The sequence below is a fragment of the Peromyscus leucopus genome, chromosome 8b, assembly GCF_004664715.2.
Source record: "Peromyscus leucopus breed LL Stock chromosome 8b, UCI_PerLeu_2.1, whole genome shotgun sequence".
NCBI classification, from domain to species: Eukaryota; Metazoa; Chordata; class Mammalia; order Rodentia; family Cricetidae; genus Peromyscus; species Peromyscus leucopus.
Window position 1 is genome coordinate 22,431,791 of NC_051086.1, and position 24,093 is coordinate 22,455,883.

Sequence of the window (24,093 nt, forward strand, 5' to 3'; positions counted from 1 at the left end):
AAGGAGTCACTGGAGGATGCGCTTTCTTTGTGTCAGACAGATATTAAAACAATAAACTATGCTGCCCTGGGATTCCAGCACACACAAAGCCAGAGAACAAGGCTGAGATGAGATGTTTCTGAAAAGCGGTGAGGCAGTTGTGCTGGGGAAATTCCCTGGAAACACCCAGGCCTGTGATAGCATTGAGAGAAAGCACTTTTTAATGCTCCCGTTTGCTTAAGAGGATCAACCACCTGGTGCAGCTCCTATGTTCAGCCCCTTGACAATGCTCACCCATTCTCCAGCCCAAACGGAGGCAACAGAGGTATCCTGCAGTAGATTGAGAGGTTTATTTTTTAAGTACTGTTCTGCACTTTCTCTGCTTCCCCAAGCTACTGTGAATTTAAAAATAGTAAGGGACTGGGGAGTATTCTCCAGTCAGATCTCTGCCCATACACATTCTAGAGGTGAAAGCTTCAAAACAAGCTTGGTCCCTGAAGGGCAACAGAAGGCAGGGTGATGTCACAGAGTAGATGTACAATCCTAGTAGACTCAGATTTGCAAATTAAGCCAGGTGTGCAGCTATCCCTAAGGCCCCCAGGTCTGCAGGCCTGCAGATGAGCAGCTAAGGACTAAGGAGGGGAGAAAGGGCGCTTGTGTATTTCAAGAGCTGGAAAGAGATTCCAGGGGCTCTCTGCATGGATATTCTGATCATAGAGACATAGAGGACTCCTTTCCCCTCATGAAAAGCAAATTTCCCTACCCAGTACAAAGATATCAAAAGGAGGATGAACTTGCCTCCTGTGGAAAGAAAGGGAACCTTGGAGAGTTCATATCCACCCAAGAAGTTAAACATTTGCTTTCCTGATAACAGAACTTTCCTTAAATCATGTTATCAGCTACAGATAAAAGCTATCTCAAGCCAGGCTAGGGCTACTGGAGAATTTGAGTACAGTGGCAAAGAAATTCAGCGTTAGGCCCAAATACCCCAACTGCATGCATACATTACATCTATCTCCTTGGGTTTTGTTTGCATACAATGTGGAATTTTGATACCTAATTTTTTCTTGTGTGAAAACAAGAAAGAGATGGGAAGATAGCTCAGTGGTAAAGTGTGGTAAATGGTAAAGCCATGAAAACTTGAGAACCTGAGCTCAGGCCCCAAAGCCCACATAAGAAAAGCTGGACATGCCGTCACATATCGTGATCTCAGTGTTGAGGATATGGAGAGAGGCAGATTCAGAAACCCGCTGGACACCCAGTTTGGAGGTGGCATTGACTAGTTCCAAGCCAGTGAGAGATCCTGTCTCACAGAAACAAAACATCTATGGAATGACACCTGAGAGTTCTCTAGGCTCATGCATGCTCTGCCCAGCCCCCCATACAGCAATCAGTTCTATCTACACAGTCCTAGTTTCCACTAACACATCCTGGTTGCCATCACTGGCTTCACAAAATTCTCCCAGCACTTTCCCACAACACAAAGAAAAGATCGGGCAGTATGATCTGCTTGTGTTAGCCATAACGTGACCGACTGTCTTTGCTATGTAAATTATCTTGGATACTTACTTAAATGTGGGCATTAAAAGAAATGGCAACGTAAGTTCTTTCCAGACTTCTGGAGTGATAACAACTACTCAAAAAAAAAAAAAAAAAAAAAAAAAAAAAAAAAAAAAAAATGGACTGGCTTCTCACAGAAACTAATTGGGAAGGTTTTATTTGTGTACTGACTGGGCAACTGGGCAGTTTCCAAATGGCCCTCCTTCATTCTGTCTATAAGAGGGCTTTGGGATTCCAGCTCCTAAATCGGGCATGTGATTAGCAGGTACAGATGGCACCTGTCTTGCAGGTTGTATGGGGCATTGATCAAAGTCTCAGACTCAGTTTTTTGTTTTTGTGGGGATTTTGGTTTGTTTTTGTTTTGTCTAAAGCTAAATACTGACACGGAAAGGCAGATGACCTCAAACCCTGACAGACAGAACAGCTCTCCTCACAGTGATGGCTGCATGGGAAATGAACAAATGCATTTGCATCTCATACCTGTCTTGTGAGTCAGTGCCCGCCCCCTCTAAGGACCTCAAACTCAAGAGCTGTAGCAGCCCCAGAGAATCATGGGAAATCAGCCCAGCATAAGGCAGCTAATTTATCTCACTTGCCTTGCTTCCTACCTTGAGAGGCAATCCATCGAGCTCACTGTTCCAGCCAGCTGTTAGATAGATCATGAATGATTTAACAATTGAACCTTTACTGTATATATATGCACTCGATAAAGTCATTATTTATATAAACTATTTGGTTTCTTTTTTTCCCTCTTGGCTTCCTGGGGGGAAAAAAAACAAAATTAAGTTGACATTGGTACTGATTTTGTCAAACTAAGAGATTATGGTAAATGGTTCCATCTAAATTAAAATAGATTCCAGCTTCTATTCTCTCTCCAACAACAGAAAGCACTTTTGCAAATGCTGGCTACAGTACTGCCAAGTTAAACACTCCAAGATGGAGATTCATTTCCATTTTGTTGAATGAAATGTTTCCAAAATCTTGCCTGGGGGAGGTCTGTCAATACCTGTGAGTCAGAGAGATCACAAGGACCTCTTCCACAAAAAGTGTAGGACTGCATACCCAGCAGCCCGGAAGCACCCACTGCGCATCTGCTGAATTAACCCTGCCATTTGTAGCACAGGAGAGAAACCAGCAAGGTTCTACAGGAAGTGGAAACAGTGTGGTGCTGAGGGAGACCAAAGCTGCTTTCTTGCTCAGCCCCACACAGATGAATGATTCGAGAATATTCCTGGGCATGGGTAACAGTATGGGTTTTTGTTCTGCCTTTGAAAATTGACTGTTTTGGATGAAGAGATCTTTCTGCTTGGGCAATACCAACCCTGCAATCCAGAACAAATTCCTGTGTGTTCACTGTGCCTGGTTTTCTGTATGGTTTTCTTCTAGCTCAACCATTTATGGACAAGCAGGAGATTTATTTCAAATCAAGCTGTGGGTAAAATGGTATGTGACAACAGAATTAATAAATTAGTTACATATAAAACAATAAATACAACACCCCAAAGTGAAAGGTTAGTTTTATATCCAAATAGTCCCAACTTCTGAAATGAGATTTTTGGTGGATGTGGGTGTGTGTGCACCTGTGTGTGCAGGCATGTGGAGGACAGAAGTGGACCTGAGTTTCCTCTTCTGTCTTTCTCCACCTCATGTTTTGAGACAGAGTTTCTCAGCCTGGAGCTCAAAGATTTGGCTAGGCTGGCAAACCAGTGAGGTGAACCACAGTGATCCGTCTGTGTCTACCTCCCAAAGGTTGGGATTAAAGTCTTGTGTAACCATATGGCTTTTTAATATGGATTCTTGGGATTGACCTTGAGTCCTCGTTGCTTTCAGGATACTCATTTTACTAGTAAGCCATCTTCCAAGCCCTGAAATATGTTTCTTATTCCAATTTTCTAAATTCAAAAGTTGTAGCAGAATTGAATCACCATGAACTTATAGTAACTAGGTTTGTGTGTACAGCTGAGGCCTCTACTGACATGGTTCTAATGTAACCCTAGTTGCTATTTGCACATCTCTATGTGTTAGATAGTTTACTTATATAGCCCTGGCTTATATCCAGATGTGTAGATAAACCCCAGTAGGAAAGGGAAATAGACTGCCCTTAGATTTTTATCAATAAAAATCAGTGGCCATCTCTGTGGACTCCACCCAATTAGTGGAAGAGCACTGAAGTTTTCACGGGTGTCCTGAAATCTCAGGATATAAACACATAAGGGCAATGGTGGCATAGTCCCTCCCCCAACAAGGAGTATACTGAGATCATCAGGAAGTTTGTCAAAGGAGTCCCCTGCAGAATTAGCCAATCCATGATGGATTGAGGGTGACGCTCTCAGATGAACTAGAAGCACAGCAGAGGACACTCCAGCTTGTGCAGGCAATAGGAGGGAGGCCATGTTGGCCCATCTTCAAAAAAAGAAAGAGAAAGCACAGCAGCAACTGGACTGGGGAGGCCCAGGGATGGGATGAAAAGATAAGACTTTGGAGGCTGCAGAGCTGCTCTAGACTCCAAATCCCCCCACTACACACACCAGATTCATATGGTTTTTCAAAGAGCGAATGGGTTAATCTGTGCATCTGGCAATTAGCAAGTGTTAATAAACACTCGCTGCTATCATGCAGTTGAATCTCTTCCATCTGATAATGGAGTCTCACAGGCTAGAATTCTGCCAACTGTGATCACATCTTTGCTAGGATTACTCCAGTTATCTCTGTCCAGGCATGAGACAAGTGAGATCCAGGATCTCTCAGCACTAGCATCATGAGTAAATGAGGCTTTTTCCGTAGAGTGAGCCACCTGCTTAGGCAGCGTCTCAAGACTTCCAGGTTCAAAGTTAGGATCAGCCTTTCAGTTTTCTCTGTAACCAAAGTGCTGCAGAATTCTGATTATCTGACAGTATAATTAGAACATTTCAGTGATCTTCTTGTGCCAGATCATTTTGTCCATGTTAGAGACACGGTAGTCCCAGAAATATAGCTCTCAGGACAGTCCACTGAAGAGCTATAGAAGGATGTGTCAGTCAAAGAGGCAGTGAGGAAAACAAATGATAGAGAGAGGAAACATAACTGTGGTGGAATATGGTGGTATCAGCATAAAGGGACAAGATGGGAGATGATGTGAGAAAATGAAGCCCAGCAGCAGACCAAAATTTGCCTCATGGAGTCTTCATTAGTCTTTATAGACTAAACAGAAGGAAAAGAATCTGCCAGAGCCACTCAGGGGCAGTAGCCACATCAAGCAGGAGAAAAGGAGACATCTCAGTCACTCTTCAAAGTCTAGTGGAGGTAAAGACTTAGATCAACACGTTTTGCCTTGGCAGTCAAGCTGGTATGGTGTCACTGTCTCCCTCCTCCCCATCTCCCTTCAAGACCACACATCTCTCTCCAAGTTCAATTCTTGCCAGTTCTTACAAACACATCCTAATCAGACCTATAACAGCCTTAGAAACTTCTGGCTAATTTGGATTTGACTAAAACTTTTGTACCATGACTGTTATGTAAAGAGATTCAATTATGGAACGCAGTGTTTTGTGAGTAACTACCGCCCATAAAAAGTTAATTAATCAGGGCTGTGTCAATTTCCTGGTGCCGTGTCAATTTGCTGCAAGGTAATTAATCACTAATCACCCACCAGCCAGCCAGCCGAGGGACAATCCACCAGCCATTTATTGTGTCTCCCCCACAGTAAATGGCCAGCGCAGCCAGCAAGAAACACATCTTGCCTTTCACAATATTTTTATCGACACTTTCGGATGCTGTAGTAGAATGCAGCAACAAGCCTCCGCAGGTCAGTGGAATATGAATATTAAAGAAAGAAACGAGTGGAGATTTATAGGGCATTGCATTTCTGTTATGTCAGTTTTGAGATTAAACCAAGCAAATGAACAGTGAAAAATTACTCTTCCATGTGGAGAATGGTGATTAGAGTTGTACATTAATTAGAATTTTTTTTTGTTTTCCCATTCAATGCATTTCAAATGAGGATGTCCTATAAGGAACCAGTTTGTCCAAAACGTAGATTTATTCACTTCTAAGCAGCAGCATTTAACATCATTTATGCTGAACAAGAGTGGAGCTCGAATGTGGGTCTCAGACATAAATACTTGTGAGTAGAAGCTCCAGAAATTCTACAAACTAAGGGGCTGTTTGGGATCGTTTTATAAATGACAAAAAGAACGAGTCACATTTTTCCCCAAGCCCTAAGAATCACTGGACTAAAAGAAGACCTTTCTGTTTTCACCTAGAACTTAATATACCCTGCCATATTACATTTGCCACTGAGTGCCAATTAAAGAGGATGATTTAGTCAGGTGTGAACCCTGTGTCCCAAACCATATTGGTGGACTTTCATTTTCGATTCATTTTAAAAACAGAAGTTAATATTTTTGACCATTTGGAAAAAAAATAATCAGATTTTGGACCTCTCAGAGAGAATTTACTGCACAGTGCCCAGCCTCTCAGGAGCCAGGCTGCCCGTTCATGGTGCCCCAGTGTGTCTGTTAACTACTACTTCGTATAATAATTTATAGTATGACACATGAAACGCTGAGTCCCTGCCACAGAGGAGCCCAATAAGACCCCGAACCTGCTGTCAAAGGCACACTTGCACCCCCAAACTCAAGCATTTGAATGTTTCTTACCATGCATTACCTGCAGGATAATTCAACCACATATTAGCATGTGCACTTGGGTTTGCGTTTTCATATCTTCAAAGGATGGGGAAACAAGGGAGGCTTCGGGATGCAAAGGAATAGAAGGCACAAGACAAAGAACCAACCCTGATGGCAACACCTTTACCAGGGCATCTGGCAATCTCATGCAAATTCAACCCAGCACACAAATGCAAAGAATAATTGCCCATTAAAGCGGGCTGTATATTTTTATGGCTGTGTTGCAGAATCTGCCCCCCTGTCGGGGTATGCATCTGCTATTCTTCTGTCTCTCTTGAGCTCTAAAACTTTAATATGCAGTTTATAACCCTCAAGTATTTTCCACTGGCTTTGTGTTTCTTCTCTTGGGATTTCCAGGCTGGTGAAATGATCTCATTTGTGTTTATTTTCGAAGGTAAGCACCATGTTCGTAAACGAGACAGGGAGGGAGGAGGCACTAGTCACTGTAAATACATGAGCATGGAGCTCGTTGAAGGTGGGGGCTTTGTCTTTTAGGGAGACATGGGCAGGAAGCAGTAGACACTTTGCTGAATGGCTCATTTGGCTGGTTGCTGCACTCGAATGTCTTCCATTTAAAACCCTTGATTTGCCTTGGTGCTTGAGTCTCACAGAGTGCCTCTTGTTCCTTCCCTTAAGCTCCAGTTCCATTGAGTTCCCACCATGTGGGAAGATTCCTTATTCCCAAGGGAGAGGTGACATCCTCACTCCCAATGCACCTGCTCTCATATTCATCTCTCTAATTAAAGGGCTTTGGCAGAGGCTGAGTGGAGCTGGGAATGGAGACATGTCGGACACCTAGGGGATTTTTGATCCTGCCCTGTGCTTTTCTGGTGTTCCATCATAGCTTATAAGCTAAATCCAGTTTTGTTTTGTTGACATCTGACTTTGTAAACTTTGATTCATGGTGCACAGGTTTGAGAGGCTATGTATGAGTTTTCCCTCCCTCATCTTCTCCACCCAGGAGGGGATCCAAAACTGAGTCCTGCACCCACAAATCAACTTGAATACCACCATTGTCACTTAGCAGTGGTTTTATTTATGTGTTTAATAACTTCAAGATATCTATCAGGGGTAGGAGAGTCAACTCAAGAGTTATGGTTCTAAAGATGCTTATACGTTGGCATCTTTTTGTTTTTCTAACATTATTATTTGTTTGTTTTAAGATCTCACTACATAGCTCAGGCCAACCTCAATGTTTGTAAGTCTCCTGCCTCAGCATCATAAGTGCTGGGATTACAGATAGGAACCCCTAGACCCAGCTTATATAGAAAAATTAGTGAAGATGACATTTATGTATTTTATTTTAATGCCAGCCTACTTGATTACAGAAATAAAGAGAGTTTGTGTTTTTTGTTTGGCACTACATTGCACTTACTAAACAGTTATGGATGCAACTCTTAAACCAAAATGTACATAGATGGTAAAATACATTTAACTCAACAAGATAAGTGTTGCGTCATAAAGGAAAGGAATCATTAAGAAATATTCCCCCTCATATTGAAGAATAAATCCATTGGTTTGTGTTTAATATGTGCCCGGATTATCTGCCCAGGTAATTGCTTCAAAATACACATTTGACCACATATCAGCATTTATGAACCCACATCCAGTGTGCAAGTAAGAAAATTTCCATTTTTCCATCCTATTAGTATAAAAGAAAAGTGATGAAAAGACGTGTTCTTTGCCCTTGAAACTGACCATGTGACTTTATGACAGATGACAGCTATGCTGTCACCAGCAACTGTGGGAGAAAAACTCTTGAGACAGGAAGAAACACAGGCAGTCACTACGGAAGTCTTAGCGTATGGATATGGATGAGCATTAACATGCTTGTTTCGCAGAATGGCTATGCTCAGGAAGAGCTGTTGCTGAGCAGGAAGGCCATTGTTTATGAGCTATCTGGATGGAACGACATAAGTAGCATGTGATAGATACTGCCCGTCTAGGAAAGTTTACCCAGAACAATCAACATTTCATATGTAGGGTCACTGGGAAAGTGTGTGCATACCTGTGGGTAAACTCGGGTCCCAATCTTCCTCAAGTGCCAGCCACCTCTTTATTTTCAGGCAGGGTCACTCACGGTCTGGGACTAAAGAGACAGTTAGGTACCAAAAGGATGACCAAGGCTGGGGATGAGTTCTGCTGGGTGCTCCTCCAAACCAAAGAGCAGGCAGATGGAGAACCCTGCCCTAATGGAGCTTGCTTTCTAGCACCAAGCAAGCGTGCTTCTTCTCTCTTCATACAATCCAAGTTGCTTGATTTAGACACAGGAGGACTGTCTGTGGGAGGAAATTGTGTGTGTGTGTGTGTGGGGGTGTCATGTACAAAGGGAAAATGAAAATGGAGAAAAGAAGGAATGAAAGGAGAAGATGGATATAAAGATGGAAGGAAATAAGGAGGAGAGGAGGAAGGAAAGAGGAGTAGAGGGAGGCAGAAGGAATGGAGGAGGGAGGAAGGGAGAGAAGGGAAGGAGAAGGCAGAAGGAGAGAACGAAGGATGGGGAGTCCAAACCATCCTCCTCCCCTTCTTACTTTCCTCACATCTCATTCTAGTTGGCTCCTCCCTTCTTCCTTCCTACCTGACTTGCCTTTGTTCATTCAGGACTTCACAAGAGGGTATCTGGAGTGAGACAAGGTGGTGCACACCTGTCCTTCCAGCACTTTGGAAGCAGAGACAAGGGTGTCACTGTGAGGTGAAGGCCAGCTTATTCTACATAGTGAGTTCCAAGCCATATAGAGCTACGTAGAGAAACCTTGTCACAAAAGAAAGGAGAGAGAATGAAGAAGGGGGAGGGAGGGAAGGGAAAAAGGAAGAAGACGAGAGACATTAACTTCACAATAGAGGACATCATAAAGCATCCACCCAGGGCACAACACTTTCTACATGAAGACTGTAGCCCACAGCAAGATCACTAGAGACTCTGAATTGCTCATGGGCTCTTAGCCTCCCTGGTGGCAATGTTGGAACCAGATGTTGCTCTGTGTCCCTCCCCTTCACTGGGAAAAGATTGTGCTAACGAGCTTTGCTTGGAAGAGCCCAGAGCCTCATCTCAGTGTCTACAGGCACTTATCCCACCCAAGAAAATCAGAGTCTCAGAATAGGGGCCTCTCTCTCCACACTGAGAAGTGCCTTCTCTCTTCACTACAGTGACAAGCTTCTGCTTCACATGGCACCTCATCTCTACAAGTAAATCCTCCAAGCAGGTTCATCACCTGAGAGAGAGCTGGTCTTCCTCCTGTGGCTCCATAGAGGGGGCTAATAAATGGGTCAGCATAATTACTGAGTGTCTTCACACAGCAAGCCAGCTGCTCAACCAGACTGTACATTTTTCATTTTCCTTATTTTAAAAATGCAAAACATTCTATGAACATTTTTATTTGGATCATGGTGAGATAGAATCAGGATGGAAGCATTCCGAAACATCTCCCTGGTCCTGAAGCAAGCCTCTCTTATGCTGAGTAGCCCTAGGCTTGGATGAGCTCAGCATTTCCTGCTTTGCCCAGTAAGATATGAGCCTCTATTTCTGCCATATTGGTTAAAACATAATCCAGAAAACTTGGGTGCTGGGGACTGCCACGAGAGTTCAATAAATCCACACAATTTGTTTTCAATCATAATCATAAAAAACCGTCCAACATAAACTTCAGGGAGAAATAAGAGGAGAAAGTCAATCTGGCTTTGTTCTACGATCTTAGCATTTTACTCATGCTGCAAAGAAAAGTACCATAAAAGCCCCTGTTCAGCCTTCAAGAATGTGTACCAGATTCCAGACAATAACTGACAGTTGATCTTCACTTCAAGGGAATAATCCCTGCTAAGAATGCATACAGAATTGTGAACAGCCGTGACTCATCCACCACAGAGGTACAATCCCACTGTGTGCCCAGATGGAAGGTTTTGCCCTAAGACCTCCAGGGTCACTATGTGGCACCTCCACCTCCTAGAGAACAGGTACTTCCTGGGGGCTCTTGCACACTTTTCTAATTTACTTTGTCATTTTTTTTGTGTGTTCCTCCCAGAGTCCCCACCCAGGTTAACACCTGAGTGTGTGTGAGAAAGACTCTTGGATATGATAAGAGGCATGGGGCAGAAGAAGTCTTTTGCTCCTGAAGGTGATGGCAGGAAGGCCCTGCTCCTCTCGGCAGTGTGGATACAAGGTGGAGAGTATCTTTAGCATGGTATAAATGAGAATGTGCTCACTTGGTCAGAAGTCCTGCAGAAGCCTGGAGAAGGGAATTTTGGGGTATGGGGCTATTACAGACTTCCTCTTGTGCCTCTCATTTCGGCTTTTGTGTCCTTACTGTAGCTTTTACCAACAGCGGCTTTTCGTATACATTTTTCAGGAATCTAGTCTATGGGCTGAGGTTTGTGGTACAGTGTCTTTTAAGTGAGCTGGGGAGTCAGCACAGATAAAACACTGTGAGGCTCAGCAAGAGACTGGGAAGCTAGAGCCTGAATATTTTTTCATGGCTGCTTGGACCTTCCTGAGGAGTCCATATCTACAGGCATGGGTGGGAGAGCTCCCCAAGAGGAATTTAAGACTTGAGGAGTTCCCAGGTATAGCCCCTCTCCCAACCCCTCACCATGCCTGATACTGTCTCCTCAGATAATAGCACCAAGGTACCCCATTCTTCCCAAAGAGGCAGTTACCAGACTACCCTGTCTTCAGGTAAAAGGCATATGTGCACTGATGCTTAGGGCCTTATGAGTTGCTGATAAACCATTCAGTACACAAAGCAGTTTTTACATTCACAGCACACATCTGCAAGAATGCCTCAATTAAAAGTTCCTGGCAAAGACTGGGGATGCTGCTCAAGGGAAGGGCACTTGCCTAGCTAGAATGTCTAAAGTCTTGCATTCCACCCCCAACAATTTCCCTGCAAAAAAAAAAAAAAAAAAAAAAAATTAAATTTGTGACATGCCAGGTATGGATATAAAAGGAATGTAAGACTATAAATAAAAGTAAATAGGGGAAAATTATGAGAAAAAATAATAAACTCTTAATTCTATGCAGTTTGGCGTCAAAGATAACTACCAGCATATAAAAAAAAATGTGTGTATATGTGTAGATACACAAATATGTGAATATTTGCATGCACACAAATGAAAGCATATACACATATGCATATGTATATATGTATAGCATATATCCAAAATCATGCATATACAAACATGTTTTTCAAAAGGCGATGAGGATTCCCAGACATGTACCCAAATATATGCATACACATATTCACATGTATGCATATACAGCAGTTGAGGCATTTCACATAAAGGATTCAAATTTACTTTTTCTTTACTTTAGGTTTATGTGGGGAGCTTTTTCCCGTTCTCAGGAATTCTCTGTAAATGTCTGTCATTTCTCAAATCCTCATGGTCAGAAGCTACAGTCGTACCCACGCCATGCTCATATGTTTGTTTCCAGTCTTGAGACATTGCTCTCTGCCCTTTGAATCTTACTGTAAGAGGCTAGACCCCGCATAAACAGGATTGGGGAAATGGTCCTCAGCAGACTACATATGCATCTCATGGTATCCCGCTCTCTCCTTTCTCCCATAGTGCCTGGCTTCCCATATCCAGCCGCCACTGCTGCAGCTGCTTACCGAGGGGCCCACCTGCGAGGCCGTGGCCGCACCGTGTACAACACCTTCAGGGCTGCAGCGCCCCCACCCCCAATCCCGGCCTATGGCGGGTAAGTGCTGCACCCCGCTGGGAGGGGGGCCTCCCTGCACCTGCTGTCCCTCCCCAGAGGCACGGAGTGTTTGTGAGCGCATGATGGTCTTGACCACCCCACCAGAACCTCCCCAGCATGCAGCCTAATGCGCGCCTGCTGCAAAGCACCTTGCAAAGAGTATTGAAAAATGAGTGTAATTTGTCTGGTCATGGTTGGTGCCTTTAAGCATTCTACATGTCACATGTTGTTATGTAAATTCTCTTTGAGACTGAATGCTGGAGAACAGAGAAATGGTTACAGCCAAGGATGTATTTCTGATGACTGCAAGCATCTGGTTATTAAGGAGGTTGGACTACATTTACCCCTTGAATTCAAAGGGACATGAGGTTTCCCATACATAAAAATCACTGGGGTTATTTTGCTTCCTTCCCCATGGACATTTTGCACTCCCAGATGTACAAACTTTTGCCTGAGAAAATTAGGTGTTGAGTCAAACACAACATTCCAGACAGGAATGAAATTATAGTTAATTTGCCTTTTACTTGCATTTTCCAAAATGGCCCAGCCTGTCCTTTCTCCTCCACGGGGAAATGGATTTGTTTTCTACTGTCAACTGAGATTTTCTGGGATTGGATATTGTAACTGACAACTAAAGGTCTAGGAATGGGTGGGAAGAAAGGAAAGAGAGATGGGGGAGGGAGGGAAGGAAAGCAAGAATCACTAATAAAAAAGGAAACCACCCTGAAATGATGTTTCCTCTGCTCTTTCATTAGGGATCTTGGAAGGGTATTCATCTACCTCTAGGCATGAAGAAAGAGAAGGGCCTCTAAGGTAGTGACCCTACATAGGTCTAGGATATTTTTGATTGGTACAGCAGGGTAGACATGGGTGGTGGTATCTAGTGGATAGACTCCAGATGTGTTACATAAACATCCTGTGGTCCTTAGGCTAGCTCCACCCTCAAGGCAGAGCATTGCCTGGCTCAAAGTGTGGACTGTACTCTCCTCCCCTCTCCAGTTGCACAGAAGATTCAGCTACACTGAGCAGGATCTGGTGTGAGCTTCCCCAGACCAAGGACTAGCTTTCTCATCTTTAGAAAGAATGTGTCTGTGTCACGGTCATATGAAAAGGGTTAAATGCATTTTCTTAAAAGCTTTGTTGCATATAAATCTTTTAGGAAATCTGAGTGACCCCAGCTCACTCACTGTACTGATGACAAAGGGAAATGCTCTTAGCATTATTTATTCATATCTCACCCACTCCAAAAGAGCCCAGCTGAAGTGTGTGAAAAAACAAAGACTATGAAGCAGACTGGAGCCTATGCAGGAGTGAGGCGAGGTGAAATCGTCAAAACAGGAGAATAAACGCAAGAAAAGGAACAAGGTTACTTACTGACACCAGGTTTCTAGTGTAAGTCAGTGCAAGGTTTCTTAGTCAGTCAAATGACAAGAGGGATTGTGGATGATAAGAAAATAAGAGCCAACGGCTTTAAAGTCTCCCCATAGCCCCAGTGTATCCATATGTCATATAAAGGACCTTTGACTCCATAATCTGTATAAGGCCAACCCAGCATGAGCCCATTTGATATGTGGGTTATGGAAAGCATGGGGGGGGGGTAGAAACAGCTAAACAATCATCTAGGTTTATGTTATTGCTAAAGAAAGATTCATAAGCCATAAGTGCAAAATAGCACATTTAAGCCACTTTATTCTGTCTGAAAATCATCATCTTAGTACATGGTAATTGTAGATTCTCTGTATATATACCCCTAGTTAGTATCTCACTACTATATTGAACAGGAAAAAAAATAAGTAAAATTATATGGCCTATCCTCCCATGAACAATTTATAAAAAGCTCAACATAACATACCTGCTATAAAATTGAAATTTACTAACTTATAATGAATGTGCTCTTTGCCGGGAATAACCATGCATAACTAATTAATGCCACGTTCGCCAGGGAGAAACAGGCACTTCCAAATGGTACACAACATGTTTGTGACTCTTTTGGAAAGGATGAAAATGTAATATTCCAGGAATCCTCCTAACTGTCCTGGCTGTGATGTTGGTGTGTGCCCTTCTGCTTCCTTGAACATGTCATTGGTCTACATAGAACACACAACAGAACGCACATACTGGCCTGTGCTGAGGAAAGGATATTGTGTTGAACTGCACTCAGGGAAAGATCTTATGGCTGAAATTCTTGAATTAGAAGTTCAAATAGAATTTTCACTGCCAGAAGCTAGAGCAATAGCTCACTGACTTGGAGCAATTGTGAAGAACTGTGTTTGAATCTAACACCATTTTTTTTTTTTTTAAAAAAAAAAAAAAAAAAAAAAAAACAAGCTAAGTATGGCTAGGCATGCCTGTAATCCCAGCACTGGGAAGCTGAAGGGAGCTCACTAGCTAGCAAGACTAGCACAAAAGAGCAAACTTCCAGCTTAGTGAGCCCCTGTTTCAAGATAATAAGGTAGAGAGTGATAGAAAATGCCATAGGCCCTGCATTGCCCTCCATGCACACTAACAGGTACACTCATGTGCAAGCACCGTACATACACATACCACACACACAAATTAATTAATTACTTAATTAATTCATTATATAGGATTCTCAACATGGGGCAGAAGGCTGGTGTTAAGAACCTGTAAGACACAAAGTACTGGTAAAAAATGGAGATTTGGTTAGGTGCCTGTTTCTCTATTCCCCTCTGGATTCATTGGCTTAGATTGCAAGGAAGATAGGCCATCTTTCGAAGAAAACAAAGTGGTACCCAGAGCATAGATTTCCCAGAGGAAAGAGGTGCCTGATCCTGAGTTGAGGAGAAACAATGAGCAATGAGGCTGTAGATCCAAGCCTGTTTCCAGAGCCTGCCATACCAGGTTGGAGGTGAGCTGGAAACTATGGATTCCCAGAGCTGCTGGCTCAAAAGGCCTTTGGAGGAACATTTCCAGGCTTGACTGATGTCTTTATTCCAGCCCTATTTAGCCACGTTTTGTGCCCCATTGTATACTACCTGTAGCACATCCACAGGAATTTCTGCAGATTGACATGATAGATGATAAGGTAGAGGCTGTTTACCAAGGGAGGGTCCTTAGCCCAGCATGGGTGTTCAGACAAGGCTTCCCAGAAGAGAAGACATGGGTGACAAGATTGTGTCCCTTTGTTTCCAAACTGGCATATTAAGATCCTGTCCTGTGAGTACCCACACACCCAGCCATCTCCATGTTTTCTATGACATTGCCTCATGAAGTAAATTTGTCTAGGAAGATGTTTTCTTATTGTCACCAAATGAAGATGTATCTATCTACAACCTACTTTTCACACAATATCCAATATGAGTCTGCACTAAAATTTCCATCCCCCAAGGTATTCTTTATTCTATGTTTCATATGGGGCTTCCATAGTTTTTCTCTCTGATAGAAACACATGCACACACATACACATGTGCTCACACACACTCACACATGTGACATATAACAGAAACTTCTTAGCCACCTTTGTGGAGCCCAGGATAGTCCTTGGATATATCCAGCACTGATTAAGCATCTAAGAAAACTCATTAAAGGCACTCTTATCTGGGTCCATTTTCTGCCCTCCCAGTAGCTAAACTACATAAATTATGAAGAGGTCCTGTTCTGTTTTCTGGCATACATAAATAGAACTATCTGGAAATATCAATTGTGATCATCACTCCTGGAGCAATACTTCTGCCCATGGACAATAGAGGGATTAAAGGAATAAGCAGACAACCCTAAACGCAGCCAGCAACTCACTATCAGCTGCCAATAGTAAATGAATCAGACTCTGGAGAGTAAATACAGGATTTTACCACCCTAGAAAGCTACAAGGAAATGCAGTGTACTTGATAGGAGAGTAAAGCATGCACCAGCTCCATAGGGTTGATGAAGGATGAAATAGGAAGAGCCCTACACGGTTACAGCTCAGTAAGACCAATGCTAGGGCACATTTGCTGGACTGCAGCTAATCTTGTTGAGCTTGATGGGACTATTGACATTTTTGTAAGTTGTCCATGTTCCTCTCTCTCCATGCTCCCCTTTTCTTGAGGTGGTACAAGGTTAATCTTGCACCTCTTCCTTCGTGTATATTTTACCTCTTTACTAGGGGGCCCCTGCAGTTCATAAATCTCATATTGCCCCCAAAGCACAGGCATAGTCTTAGGAAGAGGCACACCAAAAGTTTGTGGATTCCATAGACTAAACATAGTATCTCAGCTAGTGTCAGTCGTCTCAGAGTCTAATGGATTTTTCTATTTCTCCTCATCTTTACTGACATTTTAGTGGAGAAGCCACAATGTCCTATCATACAATGAGTCATATTCATGAGAAATTATCCATTATTAAGTTGCCATTTAAAGTAGCTTGCAGACTGTCAATATACGTGGAATTGGATACTCACTAGACTGAGCACAGCATCCCATATAGGACACAGCAGGTAATTCCATTCCTTGAGCAGCAACATAGGCCTTGTTTCACTACCCATTACGTAATTATTAAGTAGATACTGATCAAGTGTGTATATATTTGTTGTTTGGTGATACAATATACGGCCCTTAGGAAACATCCTAGGAGATGTAAGCCTAAATATCCAACATTGGCTATGGGGCTTTAGTCTTTGTTCTATGGTATCTATAACTTGTATTTTCCTTGTTGCTTCTACAAAATGCTAGACAAAGACAACTTAAGGAAGCAAGGAATGCTCTGTCATGGCTCACAGTGGATACAGTGTCCACTGCAGCAGGACAGCATGACAGCAGGAGCTGGAGGCTGCTGTTCACACTGCATCCTCAATCAGGAAGCAGAGAAGATGAATGCTTGCTAGTGCTCTCCTGGCTTTTCGCCTTTCTGTTCAATCTGAGTCTCCAGGACCATTGCTGCCCACAGTCAAGGTGGTTCCTCCCACCACAGTTGACCCTATCTAGAAACTTCCTCACAGACATGCCCAGAGGCTTGTCTCCAGGTGATTCAAGAGCCTGTCAAGTTGATCATCTATTAACCACTACAGTCTGTTATTACTATGGTATTCTGCACATCCTCAAGGAACTTATTAGAACACTTGTACATAAAACTCCTAGAGCTAACTGGAAAAGTATTTTAGGGCAAATTGGTATCACCACAGTGAAGATCAGACAGCACCCCAGGGGCAAGCATCTTAAAGTTGCCTGATAAAGAATATACCCAGAGACCCATAGCAATTCATGAGCCCTCAACATCTGACACTAATTAACTCAAGGGTCACCAGGAAGATGTGGGCTCAAAGACTCAGGGGCCTATGTCTGATGCCAATAAGTCCCCAAGAGCTAGCCACCTCACACATAGTAACAATAGTCAGCCTACCCCTAGGCCCAAGAAAGGCGTGGCCCATCCCATATACTCACACAGGCTCCAGTGAGGGTAGGACTTCCACAGATTCTTTTGATTAACTTCTTAAAAATATGAACCTTCCCTTGGAAAAATGCATATGTATACATATACAAACACATACATAGTTATGTACAAATACCAGTGTGTGCATGGAACCACCTGATAACCATTCTACATAGTTATATTTGAGCATATTCAAAAATGTAATTTATTTTCCAGGTGGAATGGTCAGTAGGGAAGAGAGGGTTTGAATGCCTTTCCTACAAAAACACATTTGTGATTGGTATATATTCTGTTACACAAACAGATTGCTTAGTTTGGGGCATCCTCTGCCTTTGTTCCTTCCTTGTCCTTTTACTTCCTTTTTCTGTTTTTAAAGTAAACTAATTTGCTATAGTGCAATCATTCCCTGCTTGCCTCTATCCAAATATTTAACTATCACTATTACTTTCTTAAGAAAATGAGATGTGCATTTGCATCATGCTCTTGCAAAAGCATATTGCAGTCCTAGAATGATTGACAAGCAACACAATTACCTTTCCATGGCTAGACAGACCATTTCTGCATTAAAATAGGACCACATCTGTTCAGTGCATGACAGCAACTCCCTTCTGCAGTGTGGGAACTGCTGTATGTCTATAGCTGCAGCCTCCAGGTGAGCCCCATCTTCTTTTCCTACATATGTATCTGATATTTTAAGTGCACCTGTTTGCTGAGGCATCAGAAAAGCACTGGGAGCCATTTCTAGAAAGGACCATACGATTCTCTAAGGACTCTCCTGCACTCAACACCTCCTCAAGAACAGCACCTTAGGGGCTGGGATGCCACTCAGCTTACAGAATGCTTGCCTAATGTTCATGAAGTCCTGGACTTGACCCTTAGCATTGCAAAACCTGGCATAGTGGTCCACATCTGTTTTCTAAGCCCTTGGGAAACTGAAGCAGGAAGATCAGAAGTTCAAGATTGTGTTTGACTACATAGTGAGTTAAGGCTAGCTTGGACTACATGAGACCCTGGGAGGTGGGCAGAGGAGGAATAGGAACCCAAAGAATCTGAGCTTCAGTTTCACCATACATATAATAAAAAATAACACCTGGAATATATTATTTAGGAATACAATCATTCCCTTCCTTCTTGAACTACAAGCAGTGACATTGCCCATTACTTGAAAGAAGTACAAATTCTTTAGCCACTCACCCTATCCAGATCTATTGAATCAAGACCTCTGGGCTAGGCATAGGGCCCAGCCATCTGTATTTCAGTTAGTCCCTCAGGTGAGTCCAGGCACACTGAAGTTCAACCACTGCTGCCTGCCATGTCATTAAGAGTTTGGCTATGGAACCAGAAGACCTGGGCTAGAATATTAGTTAAGTTATTTTATCCATGTCTAGGGAGGGAATAGAGGCCTTGTCCATGGAGGGGAGAAAAGGAGATTGAGGAGCACAGAATGCTTTGATGGGACCCATCCCAGAGCAGTGAACCTGCAAACATGAGTCATCACAGTAATGATGCTTGTGCTGTGACTAATAACTCAGGGGAAATTGCACTTTTGTAAAACTGGCAGCCCATTTCTGGAGGTTTATATTACTCTGCCAGTGAAATGAGTATGGCAACTCATAGCTTCCCAGGGTTATTAACATTATGGAGGCATATCATTCACTGTCTCCCTTGTAACTCAAAACTATACTTGGCACAGGTGAGCGATCCCTTCTCTTTGTGGTTGGTAACAGCTGAAATTCTTGACTAATTTGCCCAGAAGCCACCATCTTCTAAAGGGCTTTGGGGACCTAATGCTACTAAGTGTGCCCTTCCTCCAGGCCCTCCAAGGAGCCAGACACCTTCCAACCATGGGTCCTGCACTCACCATTTCCTTTGCCTGCCTGCCAGTCCTTCCAGGCTTCTCTGTTACTGCCTCTTTCCATCCCTTGCTCTTTCAGGATGCCTTTGTTCCTCCATTCTGCGGCAAAGACTGCAGCTGCAACTGTAGCTGATGCATGGCTGTGGCTGTATTTTCCCCTCTAGGGACTCTAGACCTCTAGAAGTCAATGCTAGAAAAAGATGTGACTGTGATGCCCCAGCACAATGGTTGGGGCAGAGGAAACTTTCCAATGCAGAAAGACAATGCTTGCAACCCATTCGTTTGTGCTTATCAGAATGAGGAAGCTTGCACACAGTTTTCTGTCAATTTTATGTCTTATAAATTTGGGATGCCAAAGGTTTCAGAATAACTTTCCATAGCCCATGGTAGAGTATAAACTACAGCAACTGGGTTATTTTTCAGAGAAAAGGCTCCCCAAGGCAAATGACACAATGTGTTCTTTCTAGGCTTCTGGGAGCTCTTAATACAGATAGATGGGAATGACTGGCATGTCAATGCCCTGTGCACAAGCACTCTTTTTGGAAAGAGCAGCAACCATGTTCCCTTCATCATCTCATCCTCGTCTCACTGGCAGAGGAGGAACCAAGTCTCAGCCACATGACATGGCTCTCTGTTCCATGCCATGTGCCACTGAGCCTCCAAGGCCTACGCTTGGCTTCTCTCTATTTTTCACAAAATGAAGCAGACCTTGTCTATCCAGCAGATGTTTAGGAAAATGAAAGACTTCCCATATTTAAATGCATAATATTTTTAAAGGATTAATATTTATCCACACTCCTCTACTCTTCTGTACTGGTAGGGTTTGTGATTGTTTAATCTTACCTCTTTTCTCTTCCTCCAGTGCTAGCAACCATTACAGCTGAGTAGGCAAACTACACACAAGCTTCAAATCACAGGCCCTCAACAGAAACAACAGTAATAATTATAATATAGGAAGATAGCATCTCACCAAGAGGCTCATGCTGTCTTCAAAGTAACGATGCCTCTGACTCTGACCCCCAAGTGGAGTCATTATAAGTAACCACCATGACATCATTCTCTGACCAATGATTAAATTCTATCTGATGCTGACATAGAAATGGCTATCTTCTACTCCTCTTTAGGGTGTGGTTACCATCCTCTGAAGACATGGTTATTGTATGTATTCTGAGCCTAAAATAAGAAATCAAACCTCAGATGAAATGCAATGTGTGATATTGCAATGAATGTAACTTCTTTGGCCAAACAAAGCACAGACACAATGCCTTTTACAGGAGGTAGAAACTAATGAGCCACCTAGACAGACAGGAGTCTCACACATGGATGCTGTTATTCACAGGGAGGGCATGTAACTCAGTTTCAGGCAGTCTGTGTCATAATTATGGAACTTATTGCCTTGATGCTAAGCATGCTGGTCATCACTTTGAAAGCATTACCTAACTAAATCCTACACCTGTCTGCACATATGTGCCTTGAGGTGTCCTCTTGGTGACTGCTTTTCCAATTTTACGAAGAGTAAACCAAGCTCAGGTGTCTTAATAACTTTGCTCTGGCTGCAGGGCCATTTGACAGGAAAACCGCACTTTGGTCTATGTTTCTGCACCTTGCCTGGCTTTTAAGTAGTGATCTAGCTGTTTTTGGATGAGGATACTGGTAGAAAAGACACTGGGGTAGCATGAATAAAGGCATGATGGCATGTAAACATGACACAGACATGATCTTGATGCAGCTAAGGCTCAGGTCTGTGCTTTGGGGCCCTTAGTAACTATCTGCTGCTTGCCTACTTTTCATTAGATCTGTTCTAAGGCCTGTTTGTAGAAGTTGACCTTGCCTCTGACCCCACAACAGACAGTGCTTTTTTATGTTGCTAATGTCAAAAGTAAATTCAAAGCCTAGCTCAGAACCCTACACACTTCTGCCTGCCATTTGGATTAGGGTTTAGCACTGCTTGACAAGTGTTCTTGTGAACTATAGCCTGCCAGGATCAAATACAAACAACAACTGAAAGGCATTCCTACCAACCTCCTTAGTGTGTGAAATCCCTGCCACACTTTAAGGATAATGGTCCTTGGGGGTTTGCCAATCAACTCTGAAAGAGCTCTGGGAAAGAAGCACACTACCATGTTCTCCAGCAAGCCAGTGTCACTGCTGTGTGTGAGTGTGTGCGCTTAGGTGATGAAATGCACTCTTCCTTGGCTTGAGATGCCTGGCTTTTCTGCGTGCTCATTCTGCTCATGAAATCCTTTCATATCAAAGTTGTACTTCTATTAGGACCCTGGCTTGACTCAACAATGGATTCACTGATCCTTTGCCAGCATCATAAATCATCCAGAAACTTCATGGGAAGATGCTAGGGGAGGTTATTGATGACTACCAACCATCCTCTGAAAAGAAAAGTTTAGAAATACTGCATTTTATACACAGGATATCTGCTGTGTATAAGGTGTACACAAAGGCCTGTAAGGTGTCCAGGGTACATATGACCTTGGTAAACCCACTCAGATACTTATGTAACAGAATGTGTTCCTCCTATCATGATATAACATTCTTTGCCTTGATATTCCAAGAAACTTGGAGAAGTCCAAAATCATTCTTTTCCCACTGGAAGTAGCTTTTTTTTCTGGGATTCTGAGTCCAGTGACTGAGGTGTGCTGTGCAAAGTTTCCACAAAGTGAGGTTTATTCAGTCATAAAGTGGACTCTTGACTTATCCCAAATATGATTTATCTGAATACTTAAAAACACATATACAATTGAAACCCCTACACTGTCCAAATGCATAAAGGCTTGATGCATACAAACACATATATACACCCCCATGCATTTGTACAGATGAAAATGCACGTATTTTGCACACATGCTTAAATTCACTGGTTTGCATACAGATATACATGCAGGTTTTCTGTTAAATTGACAATAAATGTCTCACAGAACACCCAGAGATAATACTACCATATGAAATGAGTACAGAAGAAAATGTTTGACCCCATTTCAGTTACCTGAGTCCATTTCACTCTAGCCTATCTCAAAAGTGTTCTCCTCTGACTCTCTACCCTTGCAAGCCCATTCTTTGACAGATGCTGTGTTTTGGGTTTGGTGGGGAGGGGAACGGTGGTTTGATTCTGAACTTTAATATTGTTAAGATTCTCAGATCTGTGTAGGCCACTTGGAAATGCACATCAGCCCTTTTCGCCTTTCCAAGCTGTGCAATGCACCTTCTTCTGAGAATGGGAAGTTCATTTTGGTGCCCAAGCAAAAACACTCTGACTCTGGTCCAATATGGAACCTGAGCCTACATGGAACCCCAGCCTAAAGTTCCCAATTTGATGGACAGCTCTTGTCTCCAACCTCCTTAATCAGTTTGAAACTCTCCTCAGTTCCTGTGTTTTGGATCATGAGACCAGACTAACCTGGCCCGTGCGGGGGTTGGTGCGTCTGCATGGGGAACTGCACTAATCCGAATGTTTCTCTTTGTGTGTGCACCTTTACAGTGTTGTTTACCAGGATGGATTTTATGGTGCAGACATTTATGTAAGTATTCATTAACGTGCATGCTGTCCTCCTTACCTCCAGGAGTCATTCTTTATACAAGTTTGCTCTGAACTTAGTGGGAACCAATCGATTTCCTCTTCTGGGTCATGTCTTTCAAGGAGAAGGGCTGAGGATCATGAGCTCAAAAGACATGTGACTTGCTGTTTGAGGGGAACTAATGACTTGGACTTGATCAACTTTGGAATAGATAAGCACAACTGCATCTATTCAAAAAGGTGGTTTTTCTTCTTGACAAATTAAAAACTCCACCCACAGTGACATTCTCTCTACAGTTCTCAATATGCTCTGTGCGTTTTCACTTCGATATTCAGAACAACAGCTGTAGTTACCAGCTGCTGAGAACTGAAAGGTATTTTCATGGCGGATAGTTTTCGATGCTCTCCTTACAAATGTAATTATTTATCGACGCAGTGCTAGGAATATTCCATTTCTCTCTTTTCTCTGAACACAGCAATAAACATTTCCTAACTCCACCATCACGATGTCTGTGACCTGGAGTGGTAGGCTTCTTTATAACCCTTCATCCTCTTCATCTCTCCCAACAGTTCCCTGATTTAGAACTGTTTACTAATCGGTCCCATTTCATGAAGTTCCTCTTAGGAAGATGTGTCTCATCTTCAGAACCACAATGCACCTCCCCTACCCTGATCTGGATCACAACACAGCACTGCAGGGATGAAAATAGCTTGGAACAGAGTTTAAACTAAGTGGGCAGTAGAATAAGCCATTTTGTAAATCTCTCTCTCTCTCTCTCTCTCTCTCTCTCTCTCTCTCTCTCTCTCTCTCTCTCACACACACACACACACACACACACACAGATGTACCATTAATGACCTCAAGTAAGTTTACAGAATCATAATTTTTTATGTGCTAGATAAGAAAAATCAAACCATATTTCTGTGCAAATTGATGCTATTTATTAGAAAATGAGAGACATCGGTTATTTTATTCCTTTTGAATTTCACATTGCTGCAATCGCTCAGAATGGTATTAATTTCCATCAGTGATGTACTCGGTTTAGATCTGATTGTGTCTGAGACCCTTGCTGTCACCTTCAGGTTACTACAATATTCACCTTCTTGCTAGACTAGTGTGACTGAACATGTTTTTCATTTATCCCAAGAACAATTAACTTCCTTCTGTTACAGAACTTAAGCTGCCCCAACTGTGCCCTCTTCTTCAGACTTTCAGTTCATGCCATTTCAAATGTGAGGTGGGTAGAACCTGGTCCTACCCTCAGGTATAAAATGAATCAGAGTCAGTCCATACCCACAGCCTTTATGTAGCCTGGAGTGGATTACCAATGAACACAGCATCACTGAATTTAGGGCTTTATATTATGTCCTTAAACTTGGGAGGTGGAAGGTTTTACATAAAAGTCCACTAGAAAGAAAACTATCTCCATTAACATTTGTTCAAAAA

At 42.8% G+C, this 24,093-nt stretch overlaps 1 protein-coding gene across 31 annotated transcripts in view; it reads left to right on the top strand.

The window, feature by feature from the left end:
- Window positions 1–24,093, top strand: part of Rbfox1 (RNA binding fox-1 homolog 1) — a 1,601,479-nt gene that overhangs the window by 1,530,564 nt on the left and 46,822 nt on the right. For 21 of the 31 annotated variants that reach the window (XM_037201084.1, XM_037201092.1, XM_037201085.1 and 18 more), the window contains one exon: window positions 11,766–11,898. In XM_037201084.1, the coding sequence (XP_037056979.1) occupies window positions 11,766–11,898 (133 nt within the window). Of the gene's footprint in view, window positions 1–11,765; window positions 11,899–22,610; window positions 22,651–24,093 lie in introns of all 31 variants that reach the window. The other 10 variants (XR_005090377.1, XM_037201093.1, XM_037201091.1 and 7 more) reach the window with 1 other exon arrangement.